Raw genomic sequence first — 16,292 nt, 5'->3', positions numbered from 1 at the left:
CTGCCAAGAGACAGGGACTCAAGGATTTGTATATTTGGTAAGAGCCCCAAATAAAAATAATCTAAATGTGATTCAGCAGTAGGATGGAAGAATAATTTAGCATAATCAAATAACAGAACACTTTAAGGCCTTTAATTTTAATCACATGTGCCACATAAGGTACATTAGCAGGTTCTGGGGATCAGGAAACCTCCTCAGGGTGGGCATTATTCTGTCTACCATACTAGACAACAAAAGTCTCTCATTCTGTGTCAATGTCAAGCAACAGTGTGCGCTCTCAACGGCAGGCTAGATTGGAACTTTCTGCTTGTAGGACAGCAGTTGAAATCAACACCGCATCTCTGCCTTTTTGGCTGCTTGCTGACCATCCAAACCCATTTAGTGAAAGATCCTGTCTTGTGTTCTCACCCCCCAAGGCTGCCCTGTATTCCCCCCAAAACCTTTTCTTCCACTGTGGACCACACTTTTACCCTTTCCAAAGGTCCCTCATGTAAAGTAAGTTTCTCTACACTAATTTTTTCCACAAAATTCTCTTACAGCTTTCTTGCCTTCTATAAACCCTGACCCTCCCTAGAAGATGCTGCTGGCCCCCATCGACGTTCTGGATAGGAAGCTCCTCCTTCTCCCCCCACATGGCAAAAATCCTTGGGTCCAGGGAAACACTGGCACTTCCTACTTACCCATGGCTACCTCCAAGCCATATCGACTCTGCTCCCATGCAGGAAAAACAAAACAAAACAAAAACGCTTTCCTTTAGATACATACCATCTGATGAAAGCTCTCTCCTTCTCATTTGCAAAATGCCTGCCTTCTGATTCTCCCAATGGAGTGCTCTCCCCAAACCTGGTCATTTCCCTTCATTCCCGGGTGCACAACACAGAGTTCACAGCGCTCTGTCTCAGCTCCTGTGGTTTACAGGCAACTTCCATCATCCTGTGGGCAGCACCGCCAACCCAGACAAATGACAGGCAGCAACAAATACCAGAAAGAAAAATCACACAGAGTAAGAATGATGGAGAGAGATAGAGGTTTGCTATTTCACACAGGGTGGTTTGGAAAGGCCTCTCCGATAAAGTAGCATTTGAACAGAGAACTGAGCAAAGTGATGCTGCAGGTCATGAAGACATGCGAAGAAAATTCCAGGAGGAGAACATCATGTGCCAAGGCTCTGAGATAGGAGTATGCTCAGTGTCTCTGAGGAGCAGCAAGAAGGTCAGTGCATCCGGGGAAGAGTGAGGGGAGCTGGGTAAGTGACAAAGTCTGAGCGACAGCTGGGGACAGATCTGCAGGACTCCACGGCAGACAGTCACTTCATGATGATGCAGACACTAACTCCTCCAGAAGGTAAGGGTTCTACACACGCACACACATGTTAATGTCAGGAGAAAACCCATCTATCTCCCTGTTCAGTGGATAGAATTTATATAAAGTGTATCTCAATAGAGTTGATACAAATGAAGAAAAAAAGAATAAATATGCATCAATAGCACATAGTAGGCACTAGGTAAATCCTTGACTGGATGAGTGAACATGTGACTAAATAAACACAAGCTGCTGCCCACCTGCCCACCCCACAGGACCCTCTCCCCCACCGCTTTGAAGCTGGGAGCATGCCGACATCCCGGGTGGGGGCGGCGGGCAAATATGGATAGATGGGTACAGAGCAAGCACCAGCGAAATTGCAAGGAGAAACGGATGGACAGATCTAGAATCACAGTTGAAGACTGCAACATAACTATGGATCAAGTCAAATTAGCTGGATGAGAATATAGAATATTTGAAAAATAAAACTAGACATATATAGAACCTACAACCAAGAAGATAAAATTTATTCTTTTTAAAAACACATTAGAAGTTTTGAAAAATTGACCTAGCTTTAAGGCGCAAGGGAAATCTCAACAGAACAGGCCACAAATTCCAACCACAATAGGAATTAAGCTAGTAATCAACAATTTACTTACGTTTGAACACTTTAAAATTCACTCCTCAAAAAATACCTGGATTAGAGAGGAAACCAAAAAAAGATACCAGTGCCTTGACAGTTTATAGGACAATTTTATGTAATTTTCCAAACACAGATAATCTGTTTAACATAGATATTCACCCCATATAATTCATTCTCTAAGTCTAGTAAAGCAAAGTATAAGAAACAGTTCAAAAAAAGAAAAGTATAAGCCAATCTTACTTTTGGACATAGATGCAATATGTGTGTGTGTGTGTGTGTGTGTGTGTGTGTGTGTAGAGTGGGTATTGTAAGATATTAGCATCTAGTGAATCTAGGGGAAGGTTTATATAAGTGTTCTGTGGGTTTGAACATTTTCAAAGTAAAAAATGAGTAAGACTTTCTCCTTAAAAAACAAAACAGACACCCAAAACTCTATGGTAGTATTATGTGTTGAATTGTGTCACCCGCAAAAGATATATGCAAGTCCTGACCCCCAGTACCTGAGAAGGTCCTGTATCTGGAAATAGGGTTGTTGCAGACGAAATTCATTAGGATGAGGTCCTGCTGGAGTAGGTGATCTCCCTTAATCCAAGGGAGATGTGGACACAGGCAGACACAGGGAGGAGGCCATGTGACCACAGAGACAGGGACGGGAGTGATGCCACTGCCTCTCAGCTTAGACTCCCTTCAAAGGAACCTGCTGTGTGAACCGGTTTGACAGCTTCCCAGGCTTTGGGATCTGCTGCAGTATTCACACCAAGCCCCCCCAGCCTCCCAGGGACTCGCAGCCAATGACTAAGCACACTGTGTGTGTGTGTGTGTGTGTGTGTGTGTGTGTGTGTGTGTGTGTGTGTGTGTGTGTGTGTGTGTGTGTGTGTGTGTGTTGGGGATGGAAAGCCAGAGCTGGACTCCTCTCCTGGGCCATCCGCGCTCTGGAGCTCCCCACTAGCCCACCTGACCTTTGGAGAGCCACACAGCCCACTGGAGCTCCTTGGCTTCGGGGTTTCCCATGCACGGGCCACTGCACCCCATAAAGTTTTGCTCTCCTGGCTGCATGTACAGCTCCATCTCAATCTGTATCTGGGGGAACTCATCCTATAACGGGGGCTGACACTATGGCCCCTGCAATAAAATACCTTCCATTTGAAACAAGGAATCTACATTTTGAAGCAGAATGCATACTTTCAGGGTCCAAAGACTCATCTGGCTGAAAGGCATTTCCACTCTTTTGTTTATACTGGTGGAGACTTGGAGGGGTCCCCATGAAGATTATTTCTGCACCAGCAGGAAGGTCTCTGGGACACAGATATTGGGTCAAGTCCCGAATGAAAGGCTCATACCTGAAGCACGAGAGGCTCCAATCAGCCTTGATCGGATCAGTCCCTCTTTCTTTTTGTTTCTTATTAATTTAATCTTGCCCCGAAAAATTTCCAGGCGATGGTCTAGTTTCTCTTTCAAATCATCTGGGAAAAAACAAAACAAAACCCAACACTTGACAATGTATAAACTAGAACTACAGAAAATAAAATAATTCATCACAATTTTGACTGATTCCTAAAAACCATGTTCTTCCACAGAAGTTCTAACTTTAAAAACTTCACCCTACAGGAGGAAGAGAAAGAAACATGATTCAGCATTGAGATCAACTGCACATATTCTGTTTCTAGTGAAATACCTCTATTTTGATAAATCGCTGTTGAAATTTTAATAGAAAAAACATGATTTGTGGAGCTCTGGAGCAATCCAACTTTCTCACTCTCAGCTGTTCCTTCTGACTTGGCAACAACTCAGGCAAGGTGTCCGACCCGTGGAGTCTCAGCTCTGTCCCCTGTGAGGAGGGCTATCCACCAACGCCTTGCAGGACCGTGGAGAGAGGGACAGATATGTCACGCAGCACAGGGCCTGGTACTCAGTGGTCCCTCAGTATTTGGAGGGTGATATGATGATGGTCAAGGGGGCTGGGCTTGGGCTTCTCAGCGGTCTTAGGAATCTGCATCAAGAGGTTGAGGATCCATGGAAGCAGGTTTATTATAATCTTGGCAGAAGGAGGGATCTCCTGCTTGTCTTTAAAGAGTGCCAGGGCCCGCCTTCCCCCGACTCAGAGGCAGAACACAGGCTGCAGGGCTGCACCTGCAGGGTGGGGGGCAGGGGGCTCGCAGCCCAGAAGTCTGCAAACACTTCTCCCTCTGCAGAACGCAGAGGAACTCTATGAGCCATGGCTCAGGGGAAATAAGGGCGGTTCTGGCAGCAGTGATTGCTGACATGACATGGAGGGCTTGGCTTCTTCAGGAGATGGTCATGTTGTTAGCTTGTGCTCAAGAGGGCCCAGGACCATGAGAAAGATGCATGGCAGCAGGTCAGCTCTGGACATGCCTCTCGCATAACTCAGTGGGCCCCCCGTCCACTGCTGCCCAGGCTGAGAGAGTCCAGCGGCAGTGCCTACTGGTATCAGCTGGGAAAGACAAGCTGAAATTCACATCATTCTCCTAGAGCCCGTGTGAAACCACCGTGAATTAAAGCAGGAATGTATCCTGAGCCCCATCAGAATACAGAACACCCTGTTTCCTATGTGTGTTTGAGCTTCTGCATGGGTCAAACAGTAGCCTCCTTGGTGAAGCAGGTGAAATCACAAACTAGGTGAACATGGATCGAGGAGAAGTCACGTTATCTGGTCTGGCAGCACACCCAGATGTTGGGCATCAGTGGTGATTCCCCTGGTGCCTAGAGAACTTATGAGTGGTCACAGGGTGCGTCTCTGAACTCATGGCGTGGTTCTGAAAGGCTTGGGCAGTGTCCCATGGTCATCCTGGAACTGTATGTCCATAGCAGGACCCTTGTCCTTGTAGGTGAGCAGTTAGAACTCCACAGTCTAGCAGAAGATCCCCTCTACCCCGTCCCCTGCCCAGCATGCGGCCAAATCTGCTGCTCGGTGCTCCTGATCCCATTAGGAATCTGACCATCTCCACACAGCCCCTCCTGTGCACAATTATAGAAACAAACAGCGGCTCCTGGAGAAATAATGTCATAAACGGTAGTGCCTGGCCAACGTGTGAAATCCCTAAATGTAGCCGACATTAGCTTGAGCTATTTTCCACCTTCCACTTGACACACCTAAAGTCCCTTCCCCTCAGGTGAATCTCCTGGGATGTCCTCTTTTCTACCCCTGCCTGTTCATCTTCCTTCTGTCTCTCCTCTTTTCCTCTCCCAGCCCGAGGTGGGTCAGATTCACAAGGGAATAGGTTAACTTTTAGGCAGGAAACCTATTCAATACTGAAAATATTGCTTCCATGGGAAATGGACCCCACAGGGACCTGCAGACTCCCAGAAGCTTTTCATTAATCTGGGTCCCCTTGGCTTGCCTCGGGTTTATAATTTGGTTGTAAAAAGGACAACTCATTTCAAATGCCAAGTGCATTTAATCAGATTTTGTGCTAGTATCACAACTCTTTAAAACCAGTGAGCAGGGAGGAACATGCACTCGACTCCAGTTGATGTGATTAGAATTCATTCACGGGGGGCGCCTGGGTGGTGCAGTAGGTTGAGCTTCTGACTCTTGGGTTTCGGCTCAGGCCTGACCTTAGTGTAGGGTCATGGGATCAGGCCCTACGTTGGTCTCTGCACTCGGTGCGGAGTCTGCTTGGGTCTCTCTCTCCCTCTCCCTTGCCTCTCCCCCCATTCTCTCTCTCAAATAAACAAATCTTTAAAAAAATTTCAGGGGCGCCTGGGTGGCTCAGTTGGTTAAGCGACTGCCTTCGGCTCAGGTCATGATCCTGGAGTCCCAGGATCGAGTCCCACATTGGGCTCCCTGCTCAGCAGGAGGTCTGCTTCTCCCTCCGATCCTCCCCGCTCTCATGTGCTCTCTCTCTCTCTCATTCTCTCTCTCAAATAAATAAATAAAATCTTTAAAAAAATGGTATAAAAAATTGAAAAAAAAGAATTATTTCCTGAGGAGGACTTGGGTCATGCCATTCCCCTGCATTAAGCCTGTAATAGCACTCCATTTCTCCAGAGAAAATTCCAACAAAAGCCGGGTGGCCTTTTTATAGCTGTGGTTTTATGTCCACCCCCTCCCCCAATGCTATACTCACACATATACTACATAAAGTACAGGACTATTCCCACCTCACCACGTTACCTCTGGCCTCTGGGCCTTTACGGTGCTATCGCCTCTGCCTACAACACTTTCCTCCTCCTCTCCATCTGGATAACGCGGACCTCAGTTTAGATGTCGCCTCTTCCTGAACGTCATCCGTGATCTCTGAAGACCAGGTTGGTGCCCCTACATTCAGCCACCTCACGGAAGCGCTAACCACCCATGAGCCCAACACCACAGGACAGGGACCGGCGTTTACATCCCCACCGGTGTACCAACAGCACCTGCCTCGACACCCGCTGAATGTAAAATGTCTAGAAAGTATAAAATCACGCGAGTGCCATCAGAGGTCTCACTGCCTTCAAAGCAGATGACAGGTGGATGGCGTTCTGTCTTACCAAAGTTGCTCATGTCATCTACCAAAATAATTTCTTCAAGGATGTGTTGTGGCGTGAGGTTTATGACACTGGACATGGTCCGAAACAAGGCGTTAAATTCCTCATTGTGGAAGCAAATAACCACACTGGCAGTGGGTAGGTTGGCTGGGTAATGTTTTTGAAGACACCTGCAGGCATAAATAAAAGGAAAGAAAAAATGATTTGGGGTCTCGCTGAAGCACTTTTCTTTATTTGCATTTTTTCCTCTTTATTCCCTTAATTGATCATTATAATAAGGTGACACTACAGTTGAAAATACCAAAATTAAAATACAAAAGCTTCTTTAACTGCTTATGCTATTCTAATATTTTCTAAATCACTCCCTCCTTAATGTCAGCAATAATTGCTCTTCCCTGGAGACTCTGTTTTGGCCATCATAAGTCTATGTTGAACATAGTATAAACATGAATTATACCTATATTTTGGTTTCTATTATAAAAGTGTATTAATACACTTATACACATTGAAATGTTCAAATTAACTTCATTGTACTATCTTCAAAGAAAATCTTGTGCTTTAGTTTGTTGTGGCAAAGAAATGCAGTGGATATGGTGTAACTGGATTTCTTCCAAGGATTTGACAAAAATGTGTTATTATTTTTGTGCACATGAGAGAAAAACCCAAGAGCTGAATTCTAATAATATTAGTTATTAGCTATTAATTATTGTTTGAATTGCTACATGAGTTGGTTGTATTTTGAAATATTTTGGTTGTAAATGACAGGCCCACTGAGCTAGCTTAAGCATAAGAAAATGAAGTATATTAGAAGGGGATCCAAATGTCCCACAGGACCTAGTGACAGTTGTTCCGATGGAAACTTCAAGAATGACTGGAGCTAGAGGTTTGAAAGTCACCTGGACACTTGGTCCACTTCTGTTCTTGCCTTTACATCTGGGAACAATAGTAACTATAACAACATCAGCCTACCTCATAGGTTGGGAGGGTTCAATGAATTAAAATGTCAGATGTTCAGAACAGTGCCTGGCAGATAGAAAGAATCACACCAGGCTCATTATACAATTCTTATCCTCTCTCTGCAGTCTGGCTCATTTCCACTTCTTTATTCCACAGAGTGGGAAATGTGGCCAACATCAGCATATCTTATGGTCCAGCACCCAAGGAGAAACTGGTAAGACTTCCTTTTTCTCAAAAAGTCAGAGGTGAGGATTCACTGGCCCAGCCTGGCTCAGGTGCCCATCGCTGGGCTAATGGACTGTGGCCAGCGAGTGGAGTCAAAATCGAAATCACTATTCCCACTGCAACTTTGTGGAAAGAGAAGTGGGGCAGGAAATGCCAGTAAAGGAGGCACTGGGTAGGGGCAAGCCTACAGGTATCCCACACAGACCCACAGCATATTCATGGGCAGGTGTCACCACGGAAGAAGAGCGACTTCCCTAGTGAACATTTTTACCCAAGACTCGATGAAGATGTGCCTACCACATAGATGCTGCCATCGTGCTCCAGGGAGTGGGACCACGGAGGGCTGAGTGGCTGGGAAAGGGGTGGGGGGGAGCACATCCTACACCTGTGGCTTCACAGAGAAAAGTAGGAGAATGACCCACAGGCTTAAATTCCGGGAAGATCATTGAGTTCTCAAAGAGCAAGTAGATGAGAGAGACGGGGTGGGGGGCAACGAAAGGACAACACAAGAATGAGGGACATGATGGTCCAGGGTGAACCTGTGCTACTTAGGTCCCATCTCTAGCATTGCATCCAGCCCTGGGCATCTTTTTAAGAAAACCTTAGATAAACAGAGTCCCTTCAGAGGAATGAGACAATGACAGTGAAGGGGCCTGAGACTATGTCCCACCAGGTCTCTTTAGGCCCCTGGGTGTATGAGTCGCTACAAAATTAACTGATAAATGTTGCTCTGGTCTTTTCTGACCCAAACTTTTCTCACCTAAGTAAGCAGTTTTTCAGGGTAAAAGAAATTTGGGCAAGGCCCGAGTTTGGTGGTCCTTGGTTAGCTGCTCTATTCTTTGCTGATCATACAGATCAACAAGAGTACAGTATAAAGCAGGACTACTGTGGGTTGAATTGTGTCTCCCCCAAATTCATATGTTGAAGTCTGAACCCCCAGTACCTCAGGATGTGGCCTTATTTGGAAATGGGATCGTTGCAGAAACAATGAGGGAGATGTCATTAAGGTGACCTAGTCCAATAAGACTGGTGTCCTTGCGGGCGCCTGGGTGGCTCAGATGGTTAAGCGTCTGCCTTCGGCTCAGGTCGTGATCTCAGGGTCCTGGGATCGAGTCCCGCATCGGGTTCCCTGCTCCTTGGGAGCCTGCTTCTCTCTCTCTCCCTCTCTCTCTCCCTCTGTCTCTCATGAATAAATAAATAAAATCTTAAAAAAAAGACATTAAAAAAAAAAGACTGGTGTCCTTGCAAAAAGGGAAAATTAGGGCACAGAGACAGACACAGAGTGTATTGAGTAGGGAGGGAGGTTATTTTGGCTTACACACCTTGTGCACTAACACAGGAGAAAAAGCAATAGGACTGGGGGTATGCTGACTTGCTCCTTTTTGTGTTTTCTTTTTAATATATAAATTCCAGGTTTTCTGTGATTAACATTTAAAAGAAATCTGCATACTTATTAATTACAAAAGGCTAAATAATCATTTTACAGTGCAGCAATTTGACAGCTTCTGTTTCAGTCAAGTGATTGAAAATAATTTCACCCGCAGTCACTTCACTGGTAATGGGACAAATGGACATCAAGTGCCTCCTGATGCAGTGCTCTGAGGATGACACAAAATCCCTTCTATGGTATTCCTGCCAAAAAGCATGACCCAGATTTGATCTCAAGGTAACATCAAACTCAAACTGAGGAACATTCTAGAAAATAACTGGTTAGACCTCATGAAAGATAAAGACTGAGGAATGGTTTCAGATGAAAGAAAACCAAGGGCTTGGGAACACCACATGCAATCTGGGGTCTTGGGTTGGGTCCTTCCAGAAAAAGGACGCCAGTGGGGCAACTGTAAACATTTGAATCATGTCTGTAGATTAGCTAATGGTATTGTAACAATGTTAATTTCCTGGTTTTGTTCATTGTTCTGGTTCTGAGGGTATGGAAGATGTTAACATTTGGGGAATCTAAGAAAAGGCTATACAGGAATTCTTTGAGGTATTTTTGCAACCATTTTGTAAGTCTGAAATTATTTCAAAATTGAAAAGTTAAAAGATAAAAAATTAAATCAGAAGACCAAGCAACATAAAAAATGTACTCTTCAAATATCTGTATCAAATATTTCCATAGCTAGTGAAAACAATCATGTGAACTTTAAGGCACAGCTGAAATGGAAATCCCACTTAATGGAATAATAAGATAGTATAACAATGGCTGAAAATCTGCTTGGACTCCAATAGTAGTTGAAATTTATTTTAAACACAAGTGTACTCTGTACATAATTGAATTTCCTATTAAATAAGTTAACATTCTGAATACTCAAACTTCCAAGTTCACGTTCTCTCTTTGGACTGCCTCTCTCTAAAGTTTCTGCTTTTCCTAACAATCACGTGATGGGGGAAAGGAAGTAAAGGTAGCTGCACTATTTTAGGAGATGAGATTTAGGGAGAAGAGTTGATGGTGTGGCAAGAAATTCATAGCTTACAGACATCCAAAAATATTGGCTTTCCTTTGTGGTAGTTCACTAACCAGTTAAGAAAAAAGTTGTCCCCAGGGGTACCTGGGTGGTGTTGTCAGTTAAGCTTTTTGACTCTTGATTTTGGCTCAGGTCATGATCTCAGGGTCATGAGGTGGAGGTCTGGCATAGGGCTCCATCCTCAGTGGGGAGTGTGCTTAGAATTCTCTCTTCCTCTCCATCTGCCCCTCCCTCCCCCTAAAATAAATAAATAAATCTTTAAAAAAAAAAGTTGTCCTCTAAATTAAATTCATATCATGTTCTATGGCTTGAGTAAATTTAAATTCTTTTCCTTTGTGTCATCACATGTAAACACTATGTCTCTCGAGTGTGCCTCATCTTAAGTGATATTTAGCTACCTAGATGCTTTATTGATACGTATATTTGTGGTTTGAAATGTTCGTGTTACACACAGGTTGTAACAAGACACAGTGGGCCCCACTTTCTCCTGTTTCCTGGAGCTTGGAGTTTGTCTCTGTGTTACTGGAAGATGCCTGTATTCCTTAAGTACTTCTCATTTAGTTAAGACAGAGTATCAACCCTTTTAAGCTGGAAGCCATCAGAACCATTGAGGCACACATGCTACAACATGAATGAATCTTGGGGACATTATGCTACATGGAATAAGTCAGGCAAATATCATATGATTCCCTTTTTACGAGGTACCTAGAGTAGTTAAGATTCACAGAGATGGAAATTACAGGGGGACCAGAGGGAGGGAAGAATGGGGAGTTCATGTTTAATGGAAAAGTTCTGGAGATGGATAGTGATGATAGTTACAAAACAATGTGAGTATACTCAATGCCACTGAATTGTACAGTTAAAAATAGTGAAAATGGTACATTTTACTTTATGTCCAGTTTACCACAAGTTTTAAAAAAGGCACCAACACAAATGAGAACAATGACAAAAAGCAGATTTTGAATAAAAAAATAAGTAGCTATCTGAAGCATTTTGTATCAGAAATATCCCTTTTGCCAAATGTCCCACCTGGTAATTTAATAAAAAGATCCTGTGGGCAATGCAATTCTTGTAAATCCCTAGAACACATTTAGTGCAACTGGGGAAGGTGTTCTCTACACTATAAACTCTAGAATTTTGAAATAGGCTCTTGAATTATCTGACTCCAAGTCCTAAAAACAGGAAAACTTCTAATATGCCAAAATTAAAATCTGGTTATTAGTAACTGTTTATTTAAAAAATTAATATGTATTCACTGATAGACTTGTACACTGGAAAACTATAAGACATTAATGAAAAGAAATTAAAGAAGACACAAATAAATGGAAAGATATTCTGTGCTCATAGATTGGAAGAACTTGACATTGTTAAGATGTCCATACCCAAAGCAATCTACAGATTCAGTGCAATCCATATCAAAATTCCAATGGTATTTTTCATAGCTATAAAACAAAGAATCCTAAAATTTGTATGAAACCACAGAAAGTGCTGACGAGGCAAAGCAATTTTGAGAAAACAAGAACAAAGCTGGAGGCATCACACTTTCTGATTTCAAACTCCATTACAAAGCTATGTTAATTAAAACAGTTTGGTATTGGCATAAAAACAGACATATAGATCAATAGAACAGAATAGCGAGTCCATAAATAAAATCATGCATATATGATTAATTAATTATGACAAAGGAGCCAAGAATATACAATGGGGAAAGGACAGTCTCTTCAATAAATGGTGATGGGAAAACAGGACAGCCACATGCGAAAGAATGAAACTGGACCACTATCTTACATCGTACACAAAAATTAACTTGAAATAGATTAAAGACTTGCATGTAAAACCTGAAACCATAAAAATCCTAGAAAAAAACAGAGGCTGTAAGCTTCTTGACATTAGTCTTGGTGATGATTTTTTGGATCTGGCACCAAAAGCAAAGGCAAGAAAAGTATAAATAAATAAGTGGGACTCCATCAAGCCAAAAAGCCCCCACAGAGCAAAGGAAATCATCAACAAAATGAAAAGGTATCCCACTGAATGAGAGAAAATCATATATCTGACAAGGGGTTAATATCTAAAATATATAAAGAATTCATAAAACTCAATAGCAAAAAAACAATTCAATTAAAAAATGGGCAGAAGATCTGAATAGATATTTTTCCAAAGAAGGCAGACAGATGGCCAACAGGTACATTTAAAGGTGCTCAACATCACTAATGATCGGGGAAATGCAAATCAAACCACAATGAGATATCCTCTCACACCTGTTAGGATGGCATTACCAAAAAGACAAGAAATAATAAGTGTTGAAGAGGATGTGAAGAAAAGCAAACCCTCGTGCACTGCTGGTGGGAATGCAAACTGGTGCAGCCACTGTGGAAAACAGTGTGGAGGGTCCTCAAAAAATTAAAAATAGGGGCGCCTGGGCGGCTCAGTCGGTTAAGCGTCTGCCTTCGGCTCAGGTTGTGTTCCCAGGGTCCTGCTATCGAGTCCCCCATTGGGCTCCCTGCTCCGCGGGGAGCCTGCTTCTCCCTCTCCCTCTGCCTGCCGCTCTGCCTATCTGTGCTATGTCTCTGTCAAGTAAATAAATAAAATCTTTTAAAAAAATTTAAAAAGGGGTTATGATAAGATCCAACGCTTTCACTTCTGGGTATTTATTTAAGAAAATGAAAACACTAACTCAAAAAGATACATGCACCCCTGTGTTCACGGCAGCATTATTTATAATAGCAAGACATGGAAACAAGCTAACTGTCCATCAGTGGATGAATGGATAAAGAAAACTGTGCTACTATATACACAATGGAATACTTTTCAGCATAAAAAAGAATGACATCTTTCCTGAGGGCATTACACTAAATGAAATAAGTCAGAGAAAGATAAATACCGTATGATCTCACTTACATGTGGAATCTAAAAACAACCAACCAACCAAACCTCCAAAACCCAACCTCCTAACTACAGAGGACAGACTGGTGGTTGCCAGAGGAAGGGGGTGGGCAAAACAAAGCTCCATTATAAAATAAGTAAGTCATGGGGGGTAAAACGTCCACAGGGTGACCATAGTTAATATTACTATACTGCTTATTTGAAAGTGGCAAAGAGAGTAGATCTTAAAATGTCTCATCAAACACACACAAATACTTTTTGTAACTATGCATGGTAGCCAATGTTATCTAGACTTATTGTGGTGATCATTTGGCAATATATACAAATATCAAATCATTATGTTGTACACTGGAAACTAATATAATCTTATATGACAATTATACCTCAATAAAAAAATGAGGATTAACATACATTTTATTCCTGGTATCTGGCACATCTCTCTCACTGCCCAAGCTTTCACTGAGAATGGCATTAAATCCATATTTTAAAAATCCAGCAATATATTCTGGTTTTGAATAGTTAGAATCCTTACCTGCAAGAAAGGGTAATTACAGTTACCTAAGTATAGATTTACTCCCATCACTTTGATAAAGGATAATAAGAACAACCATATCCTGAATTCACTCCTTTTATAATGAGCCAGTCATTTTCCTGGAACCTACACTACCTCCAGATAATAAGACTAAAATCAAAGCAGATTCTTTAGCAAAGTATGAACAAGCTGGCCTTTGGTCATTCAGTCTCTTTAGGGAAGGAAGTGCTTGGCCTCCTTGGTTCCAACATGATTCACAAGTGTCATGTGAAATAACTGTAACTGACATTTAGGATTTAGGAAAGGTGGGAAAGGAGAGCTAAAACCCCTCTCCTGAAATTCCATTGCAGAGAATAAAACAAGATGCCAGAGGCCAACCCAAACATAACAGTCATAACAATTAATGAAGATGGAGTAAATTTCCTATTAAAAGATAAAAACTCTTAGATGTCAATGAAGAAACAAAATATAATCATGAAAGATAAACAGCATGAACTAAAATGGCTAAAAGTACAAGAATGGTCTAAGAACACAGGAGTCAAAATATCATTTAAAAAAGTACAGAATTCATTGGAAGGAGCATCCGGAAAGTCACTTTATACTCACAGTAAGAATAAGTCACAATAAAGACTAAATAAGAATAGGCTTGCAGACATCAAATATTGCTGCAGTAAAATACTTACATTAAAATCATTAGAAATATCAATATATATTGCCACAAATAAACAGTAATGGAATATTTTAAAAACAACTCTAAATCAGAGAAAAAGTTAGAAAGAACTTGATTAATGTAATTCATTATATTTCCTTAGTGGATTTATATTTTGCTTTGTTTTTGAAGAATAAACTTTCTTTTCCAATGCTTATGAAGTGCTTTCCAAAACGGATATAAAAGGCTATATTATAATATATAAAGGATTCTCTTTAAGATGCAGTAACCCCATTTCCACTAGGCCCTCTTTCTTGCACCTGAGAAATCCTGGACATGACACAACAGATAAGGATAGGAGGTTCTCTGAAAGGTCGAAACAAGCAGGCAGATTCCTGAGGCAGACCTCAGGAACGGAGGAAGGACACAGTGAGCTCCTGATTTCCCTGTTGCTTCCCATAAATCCCAGACAGAGGTCTGTAGAAGCCTCCAAGTAGAACCACCAATAGGCACACACACACAAAAACTCCAAGATAAGCCTGTTCCCTTTAGCCACACGGCCATGGCCGGACCTACTCTAGTCAAGTCAAGTAGCAGTGGGAGAACCACACCAACCCCTGTGGCTTCAGTGTGGTGGGCAGGGAGTGGGCATTCCACCATTCCCAAGGGAGCAGCAGGCAGTGATGTGGGGGAACCTGAGCAGAACCTACCCTTTTCATCCGCCTTCCTGGCAGAAGCAGGCAGAGCTCTGACTACCTACATGGGTGGTGTGGGCAAGCTGAGCAGGGAGCTGGTCCTCCATAAGCTGGCCTGGGGGAAGCAGGTGGAGCTCTGATTCTCCCCAAGATAGTGCCATGTCAATGGCATGCTGAGCCTCCAAGCCCACATGGCAGCAACAAGGCTCATCCAGGGGGTGCAAGGTGGGACTAGTCACACTCCACATACCCTCTGTCCCTCATGTCAGCAGGGCCCAATGGAGAGCTAAACCTCTACCCCACCTGGTGGCAACAAGAGAGAAGCAGTTTATGCAAGGCTGGGTAGTGACCCTGCTTCCTGTCTCCTAACCCTGGTGTTCATGAGGCCCACTGGGGAGCCAACTCAGAGACAATAATTTCATGCAAGTCTGTGCCCCATGTTACCAAAGGGGGAGCTGAACTTCCCCCCACACTCAGGGAGGCAGTGCACCTGCTCCCTGGTTGGTGGGGTGGTGTCCACAGGCCCAGCAGGAAGCCTAGAATACCCACCCACCCAACACTTGACCCTTGTGCTGCATCTCAGTAGGGGATGGCCTGCTAATAAAGAAGCTTAATTAAGACACAGAGTTTCATAATATTCAAAACACCCAGAATACAACAGAGAATCCTTTGTCATACTAAGAACCAGAGATCTCAAACTGAATGAAAAGACAATCAAGAGGTGCCAACAACAAGATGAACCAGAGGTCGAATGATCTGACCAGGATGTTAAAGCAGCCTTCATAAACGTGCTCAGAAACAAATGGAAAATGGAAGATCTCAGCAAAGAAATAGAAGTTATAAAAAAAAAAAAAAAGGAAAGTATAGAACTAAAAAATACAATAGTCTAAATAAAAAATTCGCTGGGCAGGCTTAATAGCAGAGTGATGGCTGATCAATGGAATCCACCCAATCCGAACAACAGAGAAAACAAGAAAAAAAAACAGTCTCAGGAACTTGTGTACCGACAACAAAAGAGCTGACCTTCGTATTATCAGAGCCCTGGAAGGAGAGGAGTCACAGTGGGACTGAAAAAGTACTCTCGGAAATAAGGCTGGAAACTTCCCAAATTCAATGAAAGCTGGACATCTATAGACTCAGGAGGCTGAGCAAACCCCCAAATGGGATAAACCAAAGAAATCCATGGGAGGACACATCCTAATTGAACTTCTGGAAACTGAAGACAAAGGACAACTCTTGAAAGCATCCAGAGAGAAAAAACGCAGGACTCATAGAGGAACAATCTAAATGTGGATTTCTCATTTGAAATCACGGAGGAGAGAAGGAAGTGACAGAACATTTTTGAATTCTGAAAGGAAAGAACTGTCAACATCAAATTCTATACCCAGCAAAAATATCCTTTGGGAATTATGAGAAAATGAAGACACTCCCAAGTGAAGAAAAGCTAAGAATT

The 16,292-nt window shown here is 42.7% G+C and overlaps 1 protein-coding gene across 1 annotated transcript in view; it reads right to left on the bottom strand.

The window, feature by feature from the left end:
- GALNTL5 (polypeptide N-acetylgalactosaminyltransferase like 5) overlaps window positions 1-16,292 on the bottom strand; it is a 64,913-nt gene that overhangs the window by 36,757 nt on the left and 11,864 nt on the right. The window contains exons 3-5 of the mRNA XM_027574196.2: window positions 13,375-13,495; window positions 6,437-6,603; window positions 3,286-3,408 (exon numbers count right to left, since the gene is read on the bottom strand). Coding sequence (XP_027429997.1) covers window positions 3,286-3,408; window positions 6,437-6,603; window positions 13,375-13,495 — 411 coding nt within the window. The remainder of the gene's footprint in view (window positions 1-3,285; window positions 3,409-6,436; window positions 6,604-13,374; window positions 13,496-16,292) is intronic.

Source organism: Zalophus californianus, chromosome 12, assembly GCF_009762305.2.
Source record: "Zalophus californianus isolate mZalCal1 chromosome 12, mZalCal1.pri.v2, whole genome shotgun sequence".
In the NCBI taxonomy this organism is placed as follows: domain Eukaryota; kingdom Metazoa; phylum Chordata; class Mammalia; order Carnivora; family Otariidae; genus Zalophus; species Zalophus californianus.
Note: the sequence above shows the minus strand (reverse complement) of the source record. Positions and strands in the feature narration are given on the sequence as shown.